This window comes from Pelobates fuscus, chromosome 2, assembly GCF_036172605.1.
Source record: "Pelobates fuscus isolate aPelFus1 chromosome 2, aPelFus1.pri, whole genome shotgun sequence".
Lineage (NCBI taxonomy): Eukaryota > Metazoa > Chordata > Amphibia > Anura > Pelobatidae > Pelobates > Pelobates fuscus.
In genome coordinates, this window is record NC_086318.1 from 233256159 (window position 1) to 233279735 (window position 23577).

General features: G+C 41.5%; 1 protein-coding gene across 1 annotated transcript in view; it reads left to right on the top strand.

The window, feature by feature from the left end:
- Window positions 1–651: 651 nt before the first annotated feature.
- PDE7B (phosphodiesterase 7B) overlaps window positions 652–23577 on the top strand; it is a 483285-nt gene continuing 460359 nt past the window's right edge. Inside the window, exon 1 of the mRNA XM_063443263.1 lies at window positions 652–1013. Within this exon, the coding sequence (XP_063299333.1) occupies window positions 993–1013 (21 nt within the window). The 5' untranslated portion in view covers window positions 652–992. The remainder of the gene's footprint in view (window positions 1014–23577) is intronic.

Consider the following 23577-nt stretch of genomic DNA (forward strand, 5'->3'; position numbering starts at 1 on the left):
CAAATAATCCCTTTTGATATATGAACTCAAAGGGGAATGCTGGAATTTCTTAGAAAATAAAATACCACCCCCATATTTTTGTGATTCCTATTCCAAGCTTGAAACGCATATGATAGCAGTACTGTGTGCAAAGGCATGCCCAAACAGATCATGCGTCTCATTTCAAACGTATTTATCTTATTGTAATTACGGCTTGCAGCATTTTCCTACGATGGGGGAGCAAAGAGAATCTGGAATACTTCCGATACTTTTCATTGATATGATTATTGTGATGATAATTATTATTGGTGTAATTAAAACTCTTGTTATTTATAAGGGCCTGTAATCAACTTTGGTGGTGAGTAACCCCACTACTAAATCCTGTACATAGATGTGTGCACTTCAGACAGATTTGAAAGCAGTGGCACATTCTTCTCATAGCAGGGCTGTGAAATAAATTGTGCATGCAGTGCAGCAAGGGAGACGAAGAAAAAAAAAATGAAAAGAAGTCCAAGTCCTTTGACGTCACATTGGCAATGAGGAAACATAGACAGAGAGGGCTGCACTCTTTCCTGAACTGACAGTGCTGGAGCCCATTGGTTTGCCTGTGTCTGCCAGTGGCAACTGACTTCAGCACCTCCCAGCGGCACAACATTGTGTGAGCTGTGCTGCTGTTTTGAACACGGTCATACTCGGTCACACTGCAGCAGACTCCAACTAAACTAGGGAGCAGCACAACGTTCCACAAAGTGATTTGTATATTGAAAACATCCAATGTTTGAGTTCTTTCGCCATTCTCCATGTGCTACTATACAGTTATCTCTCCCCCCATTTTTTATTTTGCGTCCCCTTATTTAACGATGCCCCCCCCTTGCCTTCACTATTGAATAATTCACACAAGTAATTTTTGGATGCTGTTGCTGGACTCTGCAGCACGGGTGTCTACATGTACAAGCAGCATCGACCAGGGGTTCCAAGGCATTCGGGAGTCACTGAGCTGCCACTATGGTTAAATGTCTTGTTTAATGGTTGAGGTAGGTAACAGCTCATTTATTTCCAAAGAGCCTGTCTGCATGTCCTAGTAGCTGCATGATCGAGGGGTGATCCAAAAGAGAAGTCAGAATGCAGACTGAGAGATAAATAAGGAAAACATCAAAATAAAACCAGTGCTCCCCCTTACCTCTAATTTTTTTATTCACTGTTTGATAGCTGGACTAATGAAGAGGGGACAAATAATTGCGTTTCTATAGTAACAGGCAGTTGTTTATTTTTATTTTTTACACTGCTGATGTATGTATGTTGGCCACTGTGCATGTTGAGAATGTAAAACAAGAGATGTTTTCTAGAGAGCTTTATAACTGCAGTTTATAAATTCTCCCCTCAATTCATGGTAGAATTATATAATGCTATAGATTGGCAGTATTGGACATTCTGGGCACAGCAAACTCCCAGTATTCTCAGCCAGCCACTGATTGGCGAGAAATGATGTGATTTGGCTTCCCCAGAATATCAAACCCCAATATATTGGTACCATTAATCTACATATAACCTACCATAACAGTCTAAAGTGTTTACATCTTTTTTTTTTATATATAGAAGTTTTATTGCTACCTGCTGCTGTTACCGTTAAACTATGGGCTGCAGTTATATGTGGTAGGAAAGCTTCAAATCTCAACACCCTATCCACAAATCACAATTTCATTATTTGTAAGGCGACCGAAGAAACTTTTTTTTATGCCTTAGTAATAGCAATAGTATTTTTATAGTGATTAGAAAGGTCACGTCTTACTATGACAGTAGATATTTGATGCATATGTTGACACTGGTTAACAGTTGGTGCTTGTGTGAATTTGGCTGCAGTCTAAAATAGTGTTTTACAAGGAACAACTCAAGCTCGTTTGTTTGTTTTAACATTTATTTGTAAAATAAACACATTGAAATAAGTGTATATTTAAACCTGGAATCAAAATGTTAAAAAAAAAAAAAAAAAGTTTCAGGTCCACACCTTCATATTTCATTCACCACTATATTGCTACATTTTTAGGATACTTCCCTTGGCTTTCAATTTTAGGTTTTTCTCCTACCCAGCCTGAAATAAAGCATGAGATTTTTGACCCCACCTCCCCCTTTCCTTCCTTCCAAACATTGCTGTAAAACCACTGGCAAACTTGGTAAAAAAAAAAATAAATAAAAAAATAGTGCTAGTCTAATTAAGTAGTGAAAAAAATAAATAAAATTAATAATAATGAAGTCTTTGTGGCCCAGGTTGGAATACACACAGCCCTCATCTTCATGAATTGCAGAACTTGTTGAGAAATTGCTGCAGTCTGACTGTACAAAATACTGCATAGCATTAGTGAGCAGTACAACAGGTAAGGACAGTTTTAGTAAAAAGAGGTACACAGAAGAAAGCTATTCATGTCACGAGGCTAAAATACGCAGCTGTTGGAACAATCATTTTTTTCTTATAAATCTATTTGCGTGATAAAACAGCAGCTGGATATAATGTTTTGACTATGCCCACACTGCTGATACTAGTGTGTGAATCATGTCATCAGCTTTTGCAAGTTCTCTTTCAAGCTTTTAAGATGCAGAAATGCATAAAAAAAATCTCTTAGCAGTCATAGAAGCATGGCCTGTAAAGAGGCATACCTCACGGTAAATAATCTATATAGAGCTTTAAAAGAAGCCTGCTGGTTAGAAGTAGGATACAGTAATTGTGTTCAAATTATAATTGTATCATTAAATAGATGTACATGGATTATCCTGCAAATTCTACTTATGAATTCCACGTAATTATCTGTGCTGCCAATAACCAAAGTTTCTACCGGTAGCATATTAATTAGAATCAACAGTGATAAAAACAAAAATAACACGTATTCACTAAAATAACATCTATGCACTAAACCGTGAGGTGTGACAGGTTTTCAATCAACTTACAAAATTTTGGTTCACAAGGAAGAGTTGCAAAAAGAATGTCTGCAAACAAGGACGGGTTAGACATTTAGCTATTCTCAACACATGACAACACACTGTTTAGTGAATAGACCCCTTTGAGACTTTTGTAATAGTAGTATGCAGCATAAAACAGACAGACAGTAACATGTAGGTACATTAAGGAGTTATCACATGCTAAATTTAGTGGAAAAAATAATTTGGAAAATTTCTCCAACCCAGCTACAGCCACAGGAGACCTAATTTAGCCTAAATTTAGCAATTTGGGTTTTGTAATTTAATTCACTGTATTTAGTGGATAAACCCCAATAATGTTGTTCGGTTAAACATAACAGTGATATATTTTCTTCATATAAAACTTGTATATGCTGAACAGATTGAATTGTCTCTTTTATCAATATATTCCTCTTGATATCAACAACACTGTTGTTATACCATTATGCACAAATATTGTTAGTAAATTAAATTTCGTTTGCTTACTCTAAATTATAAAGTCTGAGAACATTTGCTTCTTCAATGTAATAGATTTTGGTGACCATTTGCTTTATGACACATTGTAGATCGCTGCAAGAACCAAAGAAGTTAAGAAATACACATACATTAGAAGGGCTAAAATACAGGGGATGTGTTATGTGCTGTGAATATACAATTGCTATTCTGCAGTGCCTGCTAGGAAAACAGTGACTTTGTGTGTTGTGAAGCCATGCCTGTGGCTCTTGCTTTCCTTTGCCATATCTTGTGGGCTGCGTGCGTCTTTTGGACAAATAATAAACACTTTAATATTAGCCTTTAATCATTTTTTTATGTCAAATCTATGTTCAGAAATCAGGGTTAGCTCTCCAACAAATGTGTCACCCTACTCGTATGGTTGTTTACTGGTTAATATTTTTATGATTTTACATCAGGAATATAAATAAGAAGATTAACATAATCGCTACGGAATCTGTTGGCGCTATATAAATGGCAATAATAATAATAATAATAATAATATCAGTTAGTGACTAAAAGTATTGGTTAGGTTGAGACATTAAATGCTTTTGAAATTGAACGTTCCTCATGCTAAATGTAAGCCATAGAGCTTTTCACAGTATCTATAGGACTGCAAAGGTACAGGGATTTCTTAGCCCTTGCTGAACTTCAGCTAAAGCTTGTTTTCTTTTGCCCATTGATTTGAACATACCGTAGTCACATGGTGATGCCAAGATCCAGAGTGTGCTTCAGAATTCAGTGATTAAACCACAAGGCCACCTTTTCTGCAGTGCTTCAGAAATATACATTCTTTGCTTACAAATAGCAGAGACCTCCAGCCTTGCACATAAAATTCAGAGGACTGTTTCTCGTAATAAAAAAAAAGTTTAATTAAATTGACTGCAGCGGAATAAGGCTGTTTGTGGAGTATTGTACATTAAAAAAAAATATATCATAGGAACATTATGGCCTCATGACAAGTGAAATAGGGCCCTTATTATACTATATTTACACTAAAGTAAAAGCCATCTTGGGTTCACTATGTGTTTTTTTATTCACTCTAAGTAAACATGAGCTGAACCATGTATACTAGAGATTTTTCTTCACACACAGGCAAAGTTCAGCCTTCAGAAGACAGTCTGAGTCATAAAAAGGGATGTGGGGTCCAAATCTCTTTTATTCAGTCAGTATGGCAGTATGAGTATTCTATACTGTAACATTTCAGATTGCAGTTAGCCTGTCTAACTGTTTATATCACCAGCATCCTTTTTGCTAGTTAAACTAAAAAAAAAAACAGCATGTTCATAGATTTGCATTTAGCTTCCAGCTGGTAGTATGGGATAGATGGATTAGTCAAATGATACAAATACAAAATATTGTTGTTTTTTGTAATACTTTTTCTTTGCACTGGCAACATGCTTTAGACCTGATCATGTACCATATCCAACAGTTAACAGTTCCAAAATTCTTATTGTTTGATAATAAGGTATAAAAATGCAATCCCACATTATTTTGCTACCAGGAAAAGACATGTTTTTCTATTAATTCCATCACGTTTGAGCAGTCTGACACCCTAGGAAATGCCTTGTCCCCCAAGATAGGACATTGTCCTGAACCAACCAAAGGTGACAGAGTTTAAACAATTCTAGTCACACAATGTCTTGAAAACCATAGTGTGCTAAACACTGTATTCTGTTTAAATGCCACAAAGAACTGTTGTCTAAAATATTTCTATTAATGTGCCTTTTGTTGTGTCTGCCTGTTTTACCAAGAATCGCCATCAGAAATGTTGTTTCCTCTTAATGTCACAAAGTGGTCCCTCTCCAACTCCTGTTTGTGTGGCTTTTGATCCTGTTTTTCAACCCGTCTGCTTTGTGCTGTTTTGTATTACTACCCTGTCCCCTATATTTGTGTATTGTGTATTGTGTTTAATTTCATTTGTCATTAGGTATTTTACCCTTTGTTCTATATTTTGTGCTTTATTGGTCACCTTTCTCTTTCATTGGTATATTCACACTCACTACATGTGAGTTGTACATTTACTCAAACTGACACAGAAACATACTGGCATATATGCTGACATAGATGCATACAAATCTGTAGACCAATGGTCTCAAATTAAGGGCCCTGGTGTCATTTTTGGTCCCTAAATACCTTAATATGGCCTGCCACCTATCCCAGAATATAGAGGTATACCCAAATCCCAGGCCTATGTCCTGTATTGTAAAAACCAAAGAAAAGGTTACCTGCGCTCTCTCCTAAATCCCTATGTATATTTAAACAAATGGAGGTCATTTAGTTACTCCGATGGCCATCGGAAGGAATGGCCGCCTGCCAACGTCAAGGCAGACCCCCCAAGGCGGGTCCTACACTGACCTTTCACCTTGCTTCCTTAAACTTCTGGCAAAGATATCTCTAATGAGACAGAGAGGGGTATTTTTTATATACACCCCTATATACTTATTTACCCTTAATAGGGAACACATGGGATGAGCGGCAGCATTGTAACAAAGCTGTGTGATACAAAAAGTAAACATGTCCTGTATTACTGGTATCTGGTTCCCAATCAGGGCTGCAATATTGCCCTTATTTTCTCTGGTTGAGGAGGATGGAAGAGACTGGCTGGGGATCAGTGTTTGCCGGTGGTGTGTGCTGTGTGCCAGGTTGCAGTCGCATTCTAGAATATTACGTGATAAAGCTTTTGGTGCACACAGCACAGGGAAGCAGCTTCCATTAAGAGCTCAGCCATGCTAAATGTGCTGTAGGTGTGTAGCTTTGTAGGTATATGGGAGTATGTAGTTGTATGTCTTTGTATGGTAATGTGTATATGCTGAATGATTGGATCGTATGTGTTAATTTAATAATTCAAGCTGGTAGCTCTCTTACATACAGTTCAGGATCATGCAAAGGTGTTTCGCAATGATCAACCCCGGATTCCATGGCTACAACCTATGCTATTACTTTAATGGACCCTGCAACTTATCAGCGTTGCATGGCTTTGTCTCTCAATCTACCCTCATCAGTGTCTTTTCATCTTCCCACTCTAATGTCACCAAAAAACATTTGGGCAAAACACCTTTTCCAATCGTTTCTCTCTTATATTCTCAGTGTATCTATCAATTTCCCTCTCATAGGCTCTCTTTAACCCCTCAGAGATTATCCATCAACATCAACGACCTTGCTCAATCTCCCTCACAGTTTTTCTCCATTTCCCCTCTCCACCTAGGATGTCTTTCTCTATTACTGCAGTGTGTCTGTAACACTACAAACGCCTCTCTTCATTCCTCTCTCTCAGTCCCCCCACATGTTTACCATCTTCTATTCTCTTATTGTTGCTGTATAACTGTGAATCTTTTTGTCTCTCTGAACTTGCCCCATCTGCTCCCTGTTTTCATCTCCCACCATGTTTTTCCTTTTTCCCTCTCTTACCATGGTGGTCGAGCAGTAAAGACCTATCTTTCTTCATGCACAGCTCTGACTTGTGGTGCTGCATGTGAAGGAGGAGTTGAGGACAGACCATCTCATTGGTGTAGGTACCAAAGAAAATCTAGTGAGGATACATTCTTACATAACAAACAAACGATTTCTAGGTTTTTCCTCATCTTTTTGCATCTCTCTGTTGAAATATAATTGTTTGAATTGGAGAATTTAACTACTTTAAAATATGTTTTGTGTTTCTTATCCTTAGTAAAAATATATGATTTTAAAGCATACACTACCATAACCCATAACTAGGGGAATCTAAATTCTTTCATACCCCACTGGTTTATCTCATGACAATCTTATCATCTACTTGCCTTGCCCCAATGGCAATGAGCTCTTGGAGAAACCACCCATAATGAGGGGTCTCTGGGCCTATATAATCAGGAGGCCCCTCCACTGCAAGTAGGCGTCAACACCCCCTATGCGCTATGTCAGTCTGCACATTCAAACCAAATGTTCCCCTCACTGCTTCCAGGAATGCCAGGACCGAGCTGCGGATCCGGCTGGCAGCCGAGAGGGGAGTCGAGCGCAGCCCTCACTCCCAGGACAACAAGAACCACTTGGTGCCAGCTGAGTGAGCGCGGCGTGATAGCCCTTTCCAGTGCACCCTGACAGAAAAATATAGTAACACCTACAAGCTTTGCTATACGTGAATATAACACATTCTTAGCAATAGAAGGACATTAAGCGAAATTCATAATTTTTTGGTCAATGTAGAAATTCCAGATGTTTCATACACTACTATTAACTATACTTGAAATAGCAAATTTTAGGCCAATAATTTACGATAATTTCCCAGTTATAGAGTAACCCTGAAAATGCCCACGAAGAGCCAAGCTTGCAGGGATTTCTCATTTATTCTCAGGCAGCTCGAAATGATAAAACGTTGCTTTGTGTAGGTGTAGTTACTATGGCAGCCACAGAACTGTGCAGCTGTGTGAATCAGGATGATATCACAGTGAACCTCTGTATAATCCTGCTGCATTATTTTTCATTCATGAAGCAACATTGTATTAATTTAAGTTTCCGGCAAGAGAACAAGAAACTACTGGAAAATATATTTGAACATCTGAACCGACCTATTGGTGTTGGTATTATCCTAGTACCTATGGTGATATTGCTTTAAATGCAAGATATTTCAAACTAGGGTTGTGATATAAACTGCACAGATATTTTTTATAATGGACAGTAAAATAAGTTGTTTTTTTTCTTTATTATCTCTTTAAGAGTGGCTGCAGTTCATGTTAAAATTGTCCTTATCTGGTGGTTATATCCTGGTGCTTCCTTTCACAGCTACAGTAGGCACTAAAAGGGGAGAGCATGGGAGATACATCAACAAAAACACAGCTCTCCTTGTTCCTTCCACTCTCTGTCATGACAATAATACTATTTTACGTTATAATGATAACACTTATGTGACGATAGTCACCATCACTGGGAGTATAAGATGGACACTTAAAGTAGGTCCCTGGGTGACTCCTATGTCTAAGTCACTCTGTGCCCATTATAGTTGCAGGGTACAGGCAATTTAATTGTTTAGTGTTAAATGTTTTGTGTGATCTCCTGTCCTGCTGATGCTCTCGACCAGCTAGGTAGATTTGGCTGTGGAACCTGTACAGCTCCATCTGTTGGTTGTGAGGATCTTGAAACAGCTGTATGCACTACCTGAATTGCAAGGCTCATTAATTTGCATATTCATGTAGATTTGCATCGTATGATTTCTGCAGGCAAGCAAGATACTTTGTGTTAGGTATTGTCTTACCCACCCCTTTATTGTGTTATTATAAGTTCCTGTATGGTTCCCCATATGATTTGGTTATTTGTATTAGATTGTTTGTCACTGTAGGTTTGATGTAATGTGCATATGGGCTAGTCCTGAGTAAAAATGAATCTGAGTGTGTTAGTTCTATCTGGAACTGTGTGTCCTGGTTTGTTATTTAGAGATTCCAGTAACAGAGTCTTCGGACGTGTTGGCTGACTGCTTAGTCCCTGGTTTCCCAGATAAGTTAAAAAGAGCTAGGAAAAATATCCACAAGTGCCTTTGTAATAGTAAAGGCAGGGCCTGCATGGGAAAGGAGCTGAAGAGGAAAAGGCAGAGGGGACAATACCTGCCTGGAAGGAGAGAGCTGCAACCTGGTCCAGACTTTAAGGGTGGAAGAAGTTATCAGCAATCCAATAAAGCTTTGTCGACTGGGGCTGAAGCGTTCTAGGGTCCCTGAAAGCTGCTAGAAAGCAAAGCAGTACTCTGAGTATGGGAGCTCCCTCACAACTTCTATTTTTATAATGATTCAAGTGGTCACCTCTTGCTATGACAGAATATGTGCAAGAAAAGTTAGAACCAGATAAGACACAGGCAATTTAACACCTTCCCAATATTAGGACATTTCATACCTCCTATATGTGCGCTTTAACCACATTTGGACGGCATGGCACATCTTAAAGTTCTTTCCCCCAACCCTTCCACCAGGCATACTTACTGCGTTGCATCAGACCAGGGGACTTGTCTAGCAACCAAGGAAATCCCTTGGCACTATGTGTTTGTTCCATTGTAATTTAAGGGTTTCTCTTTAAGTACTCCCATACATAATATGTATTATTATATTTAAAATATATATTATTTATTTATTGATTGTAATGGACAGAAAATGCAACTCATATGCGCTATACAAAAAAGCAGGCACAAATAAGCCATTCACATTTCTGGAATGTACAATAAAGCTTTTAATAGATATTTTACTAAGCAAGCCCCTGATCCTTCAACATTTAAATCAGAGGATGTCCAGAGACTGCAGCAAGCACTATTCTTCTTGGATTCACCCCACCGTCTGGAAAAAGTAACCCCAGAGAAAGTGTTGTATCTGTCACAAAAAAAAAACTGGGCAGTAAAATATATATGGATGATTATATAAACAGTGGAAGCGCAGCGTTTGTGTGAAAAATGCAAAATTAAATAGATTTTGAACACTAAATTTGGCCAGGTTTTGAAAATGCTATGCCTTCATGGGGGTCATTTTTTTTTCCTGGGTTGGAATACTGTCTCAAAGATAAAATAAGCCCATCAATTTTTGGTCCTGTTACTTCCAACAATCCAAGAAAACCTCTATGTAGGGGGTAGTGTTGAACTATTGGGACATCACAGAATACAAATATTTGCATTTTATTTCTGTAAATAAAAAATGCGATGCTGAGCTTGGAAACATAATTATGGTAATTCATATATAAATATTTCATATAATAATAATAATAATTCATCTATAAATATTTGATGTTGAAACATAGAATGTGACGGCAGATAAGAACCATTCGGCCGATCTAGTCTGCCCAATTTTCTAAATACTTTCATTAGTCCCTGGCCTTATCTTATAGTTAGGATAGCCTTATGCCTATCCCACACATGCTTAAACTTCTTTACTGTGTTAACCTCTACCACTTCAGCTGGAAGGCTATTCCATGCATCCACTACCCTCTCAGTAAAGTAATACTTCCTGATATTTTTTTTTAAACCTTTGCCCCTCTTATTTAAGACTATTTCCTCTTGTTTTGGTAGTTTTTCTTCTTTTAAATAGGGTCTCCTCCTTTACTGTGTTGATTCCCTTTATGAATTTAAATGTTTATATCATATCCCCCCTGTCTCGTCTTTCCTCCAAGCTATACATGTTAAGATCCTTTAACCTTTCCTTGTAAGTTTTATCCCGCAATCCATGAACCAGTTTAGTAGCCCTTCTCTGAACTCTCTCTAAGGTATCAATATCCTTCTGAAGATACGGTCTCCAGTACTGTGTACAATACTCCAAGTGAGGTCTCACCAGTGTTCTTTTTTTGTAAATATATTTTTATTGTTTTATATTCGAGGTGAGACACGCAGGTCTCTTCAAATGTATCGCAACTGTAACACAATCAACATTTTCGGTGAGACTCGCAGGTCTCTGCAATATTATTGTATGTTGAGCACAACGTGTGCTAGAAAAAGGGTGTAATCATAAACATTTATTTGGGCACGCAGGCCCGCCTCATTGTTAGACTTGCAGGTCCCCATACATCAACACCTTAGTGAGGCTTCTAGTGCCTTACTTGCATTTCCCCCTCTGATAAGTTGTGTACGGCCTCTCATCTGGTGCCTGTGGAAGTGATCAGGTCTAGCAAGCTTGTGGCTATGTTACTTTGATTGAGAGGGGTGATCTGAGATTATTGTGTCGGTGACCCCCAAGACACTGTGATATTGTGTCGGGTGTCCTGTGGGTTCATGATCCCATCGTTAAGTGGTCAGCAGTGTCTCAGTTCTTCCAGAATACGGGTCTGCGGCCCAAATGGTAGGTAAGAGAAAGCTGGGGGGGAAGGGGGAAGGGTTGGGGGGAGGGGGAGGAAAGAGGGGGGGGTGCGGGTTATGTGACCAGGTAGGTGTGTAGGATGATGGGATGGGGTCAGTTTTGGGTGTCAGGTCTGTCGGGTGGGTCGTCGGCGTCTAGGCGGGTAGTAAAGTCTACCTGTGTGGTGGATACGATCCAGTGTGTCCATGTCTCTATGTATTTTGCGGTGGTGTTAGTCGCTCCTGAGTGTAGTTCTTCTATTGTTCTAAGCTCCTCCATTTGGTTGAACCATGTCCTGAGGGGAGGGGGCCTGTCTTGTCTCCAGTACTGTGGTATGGTTTGTTTGGCTATGTTGAGGATCCTTATGGTCATGGATCTTTTGTATCTGGACCTGGATATTGTCGTGTGGTGTAGCAGCATTGCCGCTGGGTCTAGTGGTGGGGGTGTGTCTGAAATTTTTTCTAAGATGGCGTGTATGCCCTTCCAGAATGGTTTAATACTAGGGCATTCCCACCATATGTGTAGTGTGGTACCCGTTGTCTCCCTGCATCGCCAACATAAGTCGGAGTGTGATGGGTCTATCGCATGAAGTTTATGTGGGGTGTGGTACCAGTGGCTCAGTAGTTTAAATGCTGTCTCCTGTGTCCTGGTGAAGGTGGAGCAATGATGAGTGAGATAGCAGATATTTTCCCATTCAGTCTCGGTGAATGTCCTCCCCAGGGCAGTTTCCCATTTGCCTTTGAAGGCAGGGGTCTCTGTCGGAGTCTCCCCTTGTAGCAGTGAGTATATAAGAGATATGCTGTGGGGCAGGGGGTCAGTTCGATAATTGTCTGTATTTGAAGGTTTGTAGGAATGTGGGGGGTGTGTCCCCTGTTAGGTGCATAAGAGTCTTCCGTCCGGTGTGTGTGAACATGTGGTGTAATCTGGGGATGGGCTGGTGGATGAGGTCTCTGAAGGCGTTCGGGTCGAGGCCTGGGGGGAAGTCATGGTTGTGGGTTAGGGGCAGTAGGGGCGATGGGTGTCGAGTGAGACTGTGTACCCTAGACGCTCTGTGCCATACCCGGAGTGTATGTTGTGCTAACGAGGAGCATCCCCGGCCGAGGCCTCCCCCGGGGCACCACGGTAGGGTCGACACTGGACCAGCTATCTCTGTCTCTTCTACAACCTTCCACAGTTTATGGACGTTGGTCTTAGTCCATTCCATGACTCTTTGTAGGTGTCCTGCCGTATAGTATAGATAGAAGTCGGGGATGGCCAGTCCACCCCTTTCCTTGGGTAGAGTGAGGGCCTGATATTTAATTTGTGGTCTCGTCCCGTTCCATATGTAGTTGCCCGTCATCGAGCGTAGGGTATTGAAAAATCCTTTGGGGATAGTTATTGGGAGCGTCTGAAATAGGTAGAGTAGACGCGGGAGGAGATTCATTTTAAGTACCTGAATCCGTCCCAGCCACGAAATATGTGGGTGGGACCATTCAGTTAGTTCCCTCTTGAAGGTATTTAGCATGGGTGTAAAGTTCTCCCTGTATAGGTCCTCTTTCTGTTTGGTGAGCCATGTACCTAGGTAGCGTATTTTGTGTTCCGCCCACTGGAATGGGAAGCTGGAGCGGAGGGGGGAGGTTCGTTTGTTGGGCAAGTCAGCGTTCAGAATGTAGGATTTGGAGTAGTTTATCTTTAGGTTGGATATGGTTCCAAATGTCTTAAATGCTTTGAGTATATTGGGGAGGGAGATCTCTGGTTTGGTGACGTAGAAGAGGAGGTCGTCCGCATAGGCGGCCACCTTATGGTGTGTGTCCCCCGTTTGTATTCCTGTTATGTCGTGGTGTTGTCTGATGGCTGTCAAAAAGGGTTCCAGGGCAAGGACGAAGAGCAGCGGGGATAGTGGGCATCCTTGGCGGGTGCCGTTATAGATCGGGAACTCTTCTGTTAGCGCCCCATTTACTATTACATGTGCTGTGGGTCTGTCGTACATGGCTGCGATCCAGCTGCGCATGTGGGGTCCCAGACCCACCTGGGCAAGGGTCTGGAATAGGTAAGTCCAACCCACTCTGTCGAAGGCCTTCTCTGCGTCAGTGGACAGCAGTAAAAGGCCTCCGGTGTTTTTGCTTTTGTTGTGCATGAGGGCGAGGGTCCTGATGCTGTTGTCCCTCGCTTCACGGTTAGCCACGAACCCGACCTGGTCAGGGTGTATCAGTGTGGGGATGTGCGGCTGTTGGCGCATGGCTAACATCTTCGCCATCAACTTAATGTCACAATTGATGAGGGAGATGGGCCTATAGTTCCCACATTGCTCTGCGTCCTTGCCCTCCTTCGGGATGATGGTTATGTGTGCTGTCAATGCTTGTTTGGGGAAATGGTGGCCCTCCCTGATCGCATTGAATGAGGCCAGCATCGGTTGGTATAGTGTGTCTGCGAAGTGTTTGTAATAGCCTAGAGGCAGGCCATCAGGGCCTGGGCTCTTGCCTGGTTTGGTGCGTTTTATCGCCAGTGCCAGCTCCTCTACAGAGAAGGGTTCGTCTAGTTGGTTCGCTGTCCGTCTATCTAGTGTGGGTATTTTGTGTGTTTGTAGGTATTGCTGAATGGAGTCCGTTAGGCGTGAAGTCGCCGCTCCCGGTTGTGGTCTGGGGAGAGAATAGAGTTCCGAGTAGTAGGCTCTCACCGTCGGCAGACGGCGAACTGTGCCCTTTTTGTCTCTGATTTTGTTTATGTACGTCAGTTGGCGCCGTTTCGTCAGCATTCTGGCTAAAAGTTTTCCGCTTTTGTTCCCGTGTAGGGAGAAAAAGGTCTTATGCCTGAGTACCTCCCTGTGGTGTTTGGACTGGAGCAGGGAGGTCAGTTCCCGTCTTAGCTGTAGTAAGCGTGACTGGTGGGCAGGGGATTGTGTCTGTTTGTGCAGTGTGTCATGTTTGTGTATGTCCTCTATCAGTTCTACGAGTCGGGCTTCTGGTTGTTTTTTGAGTTCCGCCCCTTTCTGTATGAAGTGTCCCCGAATGGCACTTTTATGTGCCTCCCATCTGATCGTCGGGGAAGTGTCCTCGGGGGCATTGTCCTGGAAGTAGTCAGTCAGGGCCCTACTAAAGTGTGTGGTCAGGTCTTGGCGTGATAGTAAGTATTCGTTCAGCCTCCATTTGGATACTGCTGGTCTGAGGAGTGGGGACCGGAGGGTGAGCGTGACGGGGGCATGGTCCGACCAGGTCGCCACCCCCACCCTCGCGTCCCGTACCAAGGGGAGGTGATAGTGTGAGGTGAAAAAGTAGTCTATGCGGGTATACGTCTGGTGAGGGTGAGAGTAGAATGTGTAGTCCTTTTCGTCTGGGTGGTGTGCTCTCCAGCAGTCAACAAGTCTAAGTTTAGTCAGTAGGGAATTAATCGCTCCGAGGTGTTGTCTGGGGAGATGGGAAGTGCCCTTAGAGCAGTCCCAGACCGGATCCAGTGCGACGTTGAGGTCGCCCCCTATTATGAGGACCCCTTCTGCGAATGTGTGTAGTTTCTGCAAGGTGGTTTTGAGATAGCGGTGATGTTTGTTGTTTGGTGCGTATAGTGTGGCGAAGGTGTATAGGTGGTCGGCTACTGTGCCTTTTACAAAAAGGTATCTACCGTCTCGGTCAGTCATGGTTGCTTTCTCTATAAACGGTACGTTTTTATTGAACAGTATCGCCACACCCCTGGATTTCCTCTCATGGAAATCGCTGTAAAACCCCTTTGGGAAGTGGTGATTGGTCAATTTGGGCCTGTTTCCCTCACTGTCTCCTGTATCATGACTATGGATGCTTTTCATGAGTGGAAGTCCCTCAGTGCCCCTGATCTCTTCTCCGGTATGTTAAGCCCCTTTGCGTTTATGGATAAGATAGTGAGGTCGCTTGGTATTAGTGGTTTGTCTGTCATGGTAGAGTCCGTGGGTGTCCTTGCACCTGTTGGGTCTTAGTAGTGTTTGTCGGGATTTAGTCAGGTCGTCGGGTGGGGGGGTGGGTAAAGGTGGGAGGGGGTGGGGATGTATTAGGAGGGGGAGGGGATAGGTGCGGAACGAGGGGGGTGGGGAGACAGATGGGGAAACTATGTACAAAATTTATCCAGTCACTCGAAGGTGGCTGATAAGGAACGAGCGGCGGAGGACAAGGCGTGGCAGGGTCCACCAGTGGTCCGCCAGACCTTGTCCGCCTATCTTTGGGCGCTCTGTCCTATGGGGAAAAGTGGAGGAAGCCGAGAGGTTCCGTATTGGTCCTACCCAGGGAGCCCGGGATCACGTAACTCCCAGTGTCCCCGTATTCGGGTCTCACTCGGATCGGACCTTGTCGGGAATCCTCTACTCCCCTATGGCTTTAAGTGTGAGTGGTATGTGGATGTTCCATCCTCGTCCTAATTCTAGCGGCCTTTGGCCTCAAGTGGGTATTGTTTCACTCTGCCGGGCATCAGAGAGTGATGTGGTGTGTCGCCCAGTGAACAATCAAACAGTTAATAACAGTTCAAAATGACATCTCAATAAACAGATATTATCAACCACGTTAGCAAAGTAAAGTAAAACCCCTACGGTCCCCAGGATAGGTTCTGACCTTCCCACCCAGCCCAGAAGTATCGGGGTCTCGTCCCCTCCGTTATTCGGTGAGGGATATAGGGCGTTACTCGGCCTTCCAGTGTGAGGAGAGAGGGTATCCGGTCAGTATCGTGAATGAATGGGGTGGGTAGGTTCAGGTTTAAGGTGTTGCGATCCCCCGTTTGGTAAGCCTGTCCCATGGCAGGGTCTTTTTCCTAACCCCCCCCCCCTTCCAATTTTTGTCTCAGGTTATCTTTCCCTTCCCCGCGTCTAGGGGGAGGGTCGTACCCCAGGTGAGCCGCACCGGCGCCGGTGCCCCCGCCGCTGTTCCCCCAACGGTTCCTCGCAGGGCGGTATACACCCCGGCGGCACGGCCCAGCCAGGGGGCGCCTCCCCCCTCCCGCAAGGTGATCCCCTTGTTGGCTTTCCTGGGTTATATACCTGGGCAAGGGGGTGCCTGTGTTGGGTCATCGTAGCCTTACGGGGATATGTAGTGTATTGCCCCTCAGATTGAGTCCCTACTAGCGGGCCCCGACATCATTACGGTTGCTTTTATCCCCCCCCCTCCTCCCCCCTCCCCCCCTAGTTCAAGTAAATGGGTCGGGTGGAAAGTCTCGTGTGCAATGCTTAGGTGGTCATAGTCCCTGGGCCCGTGGGGCCGTTCAAAATACTTGCGGTTGAAAGTGGGTCAGGTGGAAAGTCCTGCATTCAATGCGTAGGCGGTCATAGTCTCTGGGTCCATGGGGCAGTTCAAAATACTTGCGGTTGAGCTCGGTGGTAGTGAGGCCCTCAGGTTTAGGAGGTTGTCCCTGATTGGCGTATGGTCTGGGCTCTTGGTCTTCGTTGTCTGCGAGGCTGTGGTGCCGCTCCAGGATGGAAGGAGTAAAATGACATCGGGTCTGGCCATGTTAGCTGAATGGGTGGTAGTTGAAGTTCTGTACTCAGGTCTGCGAGATCCTCTGGGTCCCTCACCATAAACGGGCCATTACGAGTAGAGGCCTGTAGCCCCGAGGGGAAAGTCCAGCGGTAGCGTATTTTGTTGGATTGTAAGGCTCGTGTCAGGGGCTTGAGAGCTCTCCTATATGCCAGTGTGGCGGGAGACAGATCTGGGTATAGTTGTAAAGGTGCGCCATTTAACTGGGCTCGGTCGGTGTCTCGGGCCTGTCGCAGGATATCTTCTTTGAGTTGATAGCTGGCTAGGCAACATATTACGTCTCGGGGGGGGACTCTGGGGGGCCCCTAGGTCTCAGAGCCCTGTGTGCCCGTATGAATTCGATATGGGCGGCTTCAGGGCGTCCGAGGAGTTTGTTAAACAGCCCCGTGAGCGTTGCACGGATCGGGGCATCTTGGTCCATGTCTTCCGGTATCCCCCTTACCCTGATGTTTTGTCGGCGCCCCCGATTGTCCAAGTCTTCGAGGTGGAGGGCCATTTGGCGCAGTTGTGCCTCGTGTACTTACAGGGTATTCGTGGTAGCATTCTGCGTGGTAGTTAGGTGGTCATTGTCTGCCTCTAACTGGGAGACTTTGTGGTGTAGGCCCTGAAGATCTTCGCGGAGGGAGTGGAGTTCCGCAGTGATAGATTTCCGAAGCTCTGTGTTCGCCTCTTTGAGGTCCGCTTTGGTGGGTAGTGCCTTTATCAGGGTCACCCAGTCCGGTGCGTCCTCCGGGCGGGAGATGGAGTTAGGGGAATCTGCGCCATGTTCTGCGCTCGGGGAGTGTGGGCGCGAGGCCCATGAGGCTCCGGAATCCGTTGAGGCCTGTGAAGCCAGGTCCGCTGGGGTCCTCAAGTATTTGTGCAGCGATGAAGCCGGAGTGCCTTTGGATGCTTCGGTGGGTTTACCAGCGTGTGATGTGCGGTGTGTTTTACCGATTTTGTGATGTTAGGGAGTGGATGGACGAGGATTCTTGATAAGCCTGCGGGGAGCTCTCAGATTAAGCTGCCATCTCTCTCGGCCTCCAAGCCACGCCCCCTCACCAGTGTTCTGTACAATGGCATGAGCACTTCCCTCTTTCTACTGCTAATACCTCTCCATATACAACCAAGCATTCCTGCTGCTTTATTACATTGTCTGCCTACCTTTAAGTCATCAGAAATAATCACCCCTAAATCACTTTCCTCAGATGTTGAGGTTAGGACTCTATCAAATATTCTGTACTCTGCCCTTGGGTTTTTATGTCCAAGATGCATTATCTTGCACTTATCCACATTAAATGTCAGTTGCCACAACTCTGATCATTTTTCTAGTTTACCTTAAAGGAACACTATAGTCACCTAAATTACTTTAGCTAAATAAAGCAGTTTTAGTGTATAGATCATTCCCCTGCAATTTCACTGCTCAATTCACTGTCATTTAGGAGTTAAATCACTTTGTTTCTGTTTATGCAGCCCTAGCCACACCTCCACTGGCTATGATTGACAGAGCCTGCATTAAAAAAAAAAAAAAAACAAACAGATGTAATTTACCTTAAATAATTGTATCTCAATCTCTAAATTGAACTTTAATCACATACAGGAGGCTCTTGCAGGGTCTAGCAAGCTATTAACATAGCAGGGGATAAGAAAATCTTAATTAAACAGAACTTGCAATAAAGAAAGCCTAAATAGGGCTCTCTTTACAGGAAGTGTTTATGGAAAGCTGTGCAAGTCACATGCAGTTAGGTGTGACTAGGGTTCATAAACAAAGGGATTTAACTCCTAAATGGCAGACGGATGAGCAGTGAGGCTGCAGGGGCATGTTCTATACACCAAAACTGCTTCATTAAGCTAAAGTTGTTCAGTGTCTATAGTGTCCCTTTAATCATTTGCCATTTGGCTTATCCCTCCTGGAACCCTGTTACATATCTTAGTATCATCAGCAAAAAGACATACCTTACCATCAAGACCTTCTGCAATATCAATAATAAAAATATTAAAGAGAATGGGTCCAAGTACAGATCCCTGAGGTACCCCACTAGTGACAAGCCCAAGCTTCGAATATACTCCATTGACTACAATCCTCTGTTGCCTGTCACTCAGCCACTGCCTTACCCATTCAACAATATTGGAATCCAAACTTAAAGATTGCAGTTTTTTGATAAGCCTTCTATGTGCAACAGTGTCAAAAGCCTTACTGAAATCTAGGTAAGCAATGTCTACTGGACCACCCTGATCTTTTTTTTTAGTTACCCAATAAAAAAACTCAATAAGATTAGTTTGGCATGATCTCCCTGAAGTAAACCCATGTTGTCTCTGATCTTGATCTCCAATCTTCTGGGACTACTCCTGTTAACAACGATTGGTAAAATAAATCTGTTAATGATTTTGCTAGTACACCACTAAGCTCTTTTAATAACTGTGGGTGTATTCCATCAGGTCCCATTGACTTATTTGTCTTTACTTTTGACAGTTGAAATAGAACCTCTTCCTCTGTAAACTCACATGTAATAAATGACTAATTTGTCCTTTTTCCTAACTGAGGTCCCTTTCCTTCGTCTTCATCTGTAAATACTGAAAAAAAAATATTCATTGAGGCAGTCAGCTACACCTTTATCCTCTTCGACATACCTTCCTTCTTTTGTTTTTAATCTAACTAATCTTTGTTTTACTTTCCTTTTCTCATTTATGTATCTAAAACATGTTTTGTCCTCTTTTTTTACTGACTGTGCTATTTTCTCTTCTGTGTGTGATTTGGAAGCTCTTATAACTTGCTTAGCCTCTTTCTGCCTAATCTTATAGATCATTCTGTCTTCCTCACTCTGTTTTTTTTTTATAATTACTAAATGCTAACTTTTTGTTTTTTTCTATTTTGGCCACATCTGCGGAGTACCACAGTGGTTTCTTTAATTTTTTGCTTTTACTGACAAGCCTAATGCAATTTTCTGTTGCTTTCAGTAGTGCAACTTTTAAATAATCCCATTTCTCTTGGACTCCATTTAAATTGCTCCAGTCTGATAATGACTCCTTTACACATATTCTAATTTTAGAAAAGTCTGCTTTTCTAAAGTCTAAAACTTTTGTTTTTGTGTGGTGTGACTCAGTCACTGTTCTTATATTAAACCACACTGACTGATGATCACTGGATCCTAAACTTTCACCTACAGTAATATCTGATACCAAATCGCCATTTGTTAACACTAAATCTAGTATGGCCTCTTTACGAGTTGGCTCCTCAACGACTTGTTTTAGAGACAAAGAGACAATCCCAGTAAGGAGTTTAGAATATGTGTGCTCCTGGCACAAGCAGCTATTTTTGTTTTCCAATTCACATCAGGAAGATTAAAGTCACCCATGATGACAACTTCCCCCTTTATTGTAATTTTAGCTATTTCCTCAATTAATAGATTAACTAACTCTTCTATTTGTCCTGGGGGCCTATAAATCACACCTACACGAGTTACTGTGTGATTACCAAATTCTAACGTAACCCAAAGGGACTCTATGTTCGCCTCACTAACTTTTATTAGGTTAGATTTTATGCTATCTTTCACATACAGGGTCACCCCTCCCCCTTTCTTGCCTTCCGTGTCTTTTCTATATAAAGAGTACCCTGGTTTCGTTATGTCCCAATCATTTTTGTCATTATACCATGTCTCAGTAACAGCGACTAAATCTACTAAAAAGAAAGCCTTAATGATTTATAATACTTGTGGGTAAACTTTACCCCTTAAGACCGCAGGGCGGTCTATGCCGTCCCTACTTTGATGGCTCTAAACGCCGCAGGGCATCATAGAACGCCCTGCGATCTTATTTACTTACCCGGTCGCCGTCCAAGGCATTGCCAGCAGGGGGAGTGCCTGTAATGACAGGTACTCCCCCTGCTGTCTGAAAATGAAATAAAATAAGTTAAAACAGTGTAAAAATAAATAATATATACTTAGATCATATATATTTATTATATATATATATATGATCTAAGTATATATACATATATACTTAGATCACATATATATTTATTATATATATATATATATATATGATCTAAGTGTGTATATACACACACATACACATACACTGTCTAAGTGTATTTTAATATTAATATTTACATAATTCTATATATATATATATATATATATTAATATCAAAATACATGTACAATGATATTGATTAAATCTATATATAATTTTCATTAAATATATATTTATGTATACTAAAAAATACATAAATATGTAAATATGTTAAAAAATAAAATTAAAAAATAATAACAAATAAATAATATATATATATATATGTGTGTTATTTCATTCTAACTGTATTTTAAAATTAATATAAATATATTAATATCAAAATACATGTAGAACTAAATAATATATATATCTATATACATAAGTATATAGGTATACATCACTATATATACCTATATATAAATAAAAATAATTTAAAAAAATTATATACATATACATACACACACATATATATATATATATACACACGTATATATATAATAATTCTACGTATATATTTATGTAATAATTTTACATAATTAGGTCATTTTATTAATTACAATTTGCAGGACCTGCCTGACAATCCAGGCCGAAAGTTCAGGGAATTTAATTTGCTAGCACTATATTTAACCCTGTAACTTTCCAAGACACCATAAAACCTGTACATGGGGGGTACTGTTTTACTCGGGAGACATCGCTGAACTCAAATATTAGTGTTTCAAAACAGTAAAATGTATTACAACGACGATATCGCCAGTGACTGACTTTTTTTGCATTTTTCACACACAAATGGCACTTTCACTGACAATATAATTGTTGTGATACGTTTTACTGTTTTGAAACACTAATATTTGTGTTCAACGAAGTCTCCTGAGTATAACAGTACCCCTCATGTACAGGTTCTATGGTGTTTTCAAAAGTTACAGAGTCAAATATAAGGCTTGCGTTTCATTTTTTTTCACATTAAAATTCGCCAGGTTGGTTATGTTGCCTTTGAGACCGTACAGTGGCCCAGGAATGAAAATTAACCTCATGATGGCATACCATTTGCAATAGTAGACAACCCAGGGTATTGCAAATGGGATATGTTCAGTCTTTTTTAGTAGCCACTTAGTCACAAACACTGGCCAAAATTGGCGTTCAAATTAGTTTTCTGCATTTTCAAACATTAACACTAACTTTGGCCAGTGTTTGTGACCAAGTGGCTACTAAAAAAGACTGGACATACCCCATTTGCAATACCTTGGGTTGTCTACTTTTGCAAATGGTATGCCATCATGAGAGTAATTCTTATTCCTAGGCTACCATATGGTCTCAAAGGCAACGTAACCAATCTGGCGAATTTCAATGTGAAAAAAACTGAAAAATGTAAGACGCTATATTTGACCCCAAAACACCATAAAACCTGTACATAGGGGGTACACGACACGTGAGACATCGCTGAATACAAATATGTGTATTTTATTGCAGTAAAAGCAAACAGTATTTTGACATTCACAGCTAAAATGTCACGTAGAACTAAGAAAATTTTAAAAAATCTTATTTTCTCCCATTTTTAAAAATATTTTATTCATATTAAATTATGTTCCATACCTAAATATTTGATGTTAAAGGAAAGACCTTTTTCCCCTGAAAAAAATGATATATAATAAGTGTGGGTGCACTTAATATGAAAGAGGTGAATTACGGTTGGACAGACATATAGCGCAAATGACTTTTTGTTTACGTTTTGTTTTGATCACATCTTGTACATTTGGCTGCGGTCTTAAGGTGTCAATTTGAAAGAGGTAAATCGTGGTTGAATCACTGTACAGGTCAAATTCTAGATTTTGTTTTGGTTCAGAACTTGAACATTTGCCTCCATCACCAATACCACCAATGTAAAAATGCATCATTATGTGCATGCATGTTTTCATAGGAGATATATCTACTTAACAGTGATTATTTTTCCTATTTGGGCACTGGTGTTTCACTTTAAAGGGTTAATGCAGTCAAGATTTGGTTATTTAAATGTGTTAGGTGTCAACATCAAATCTATAGGAAATTAGAATTATTTTAACAAGGTGTTTACATTACTGTCGCATGCTTATTGTTTAATATGATAGGTCCCTAGATAAAGGTGTAATGCATCAATGCATCGCTATGAGGAAAGTTCAGCATCTCCATGAGAGCGTGGAGATGCTGAACAGCAGTGCTGCCTGTCACGAACGCACCCTACTTCAAGAGTGTGCGTGACGTAGTTGTGGTGGGAAAAGGGTTAAAGCTCATTAATAGTCTGCACTAGACCGAACATAATTTTAAAAATCCCCCTTAACTCCACCCACACTTAACCATAATAATATAAATATTACTATTTTAACGCTGCCATCACCAAGACCATTTATAAACGGGGAGCCTTGGTCCTCCAAGTAACATAATAATAAAAACCCTCTAAATACAGATTTGCACAATATTTAAGCAATTGCAAAACACTAATTAGTCTCTTCATGTAATGTGATTCTTCTCAAAGGCAGAACTTAATCACGGATTATTTATTATAAATAAAAAATAGTCACAGTGCATACAAAAAAATAGATGATAAACAAATTATTTACACCAACAACAGATAAATAAATATAATAAGTATTAATGGTTCTTTTGGATATGATACTGGAACACAGTGTTTTTTTTTTTAATCTGCCTAAGAGGGAATGAAGACATATGGCAAATTATAGTTAGTTTATACTAAAACCCGACTTCCAGGACACTTATGTGTGACTTCTCACACCTTACAGAGTAGCTCCGTTGGGGTCCCAGCTTCAAAGAGGAATTTAGGTTGTAAACCTTCTGTCCTCCCATACAATCAAAGTAACCCCTTTTGGAATTGACAATACCACCTCTACTAAGTAGCCAGTTCATCTATGCACTACACAAATTTCATTAAATTACAATATTCCA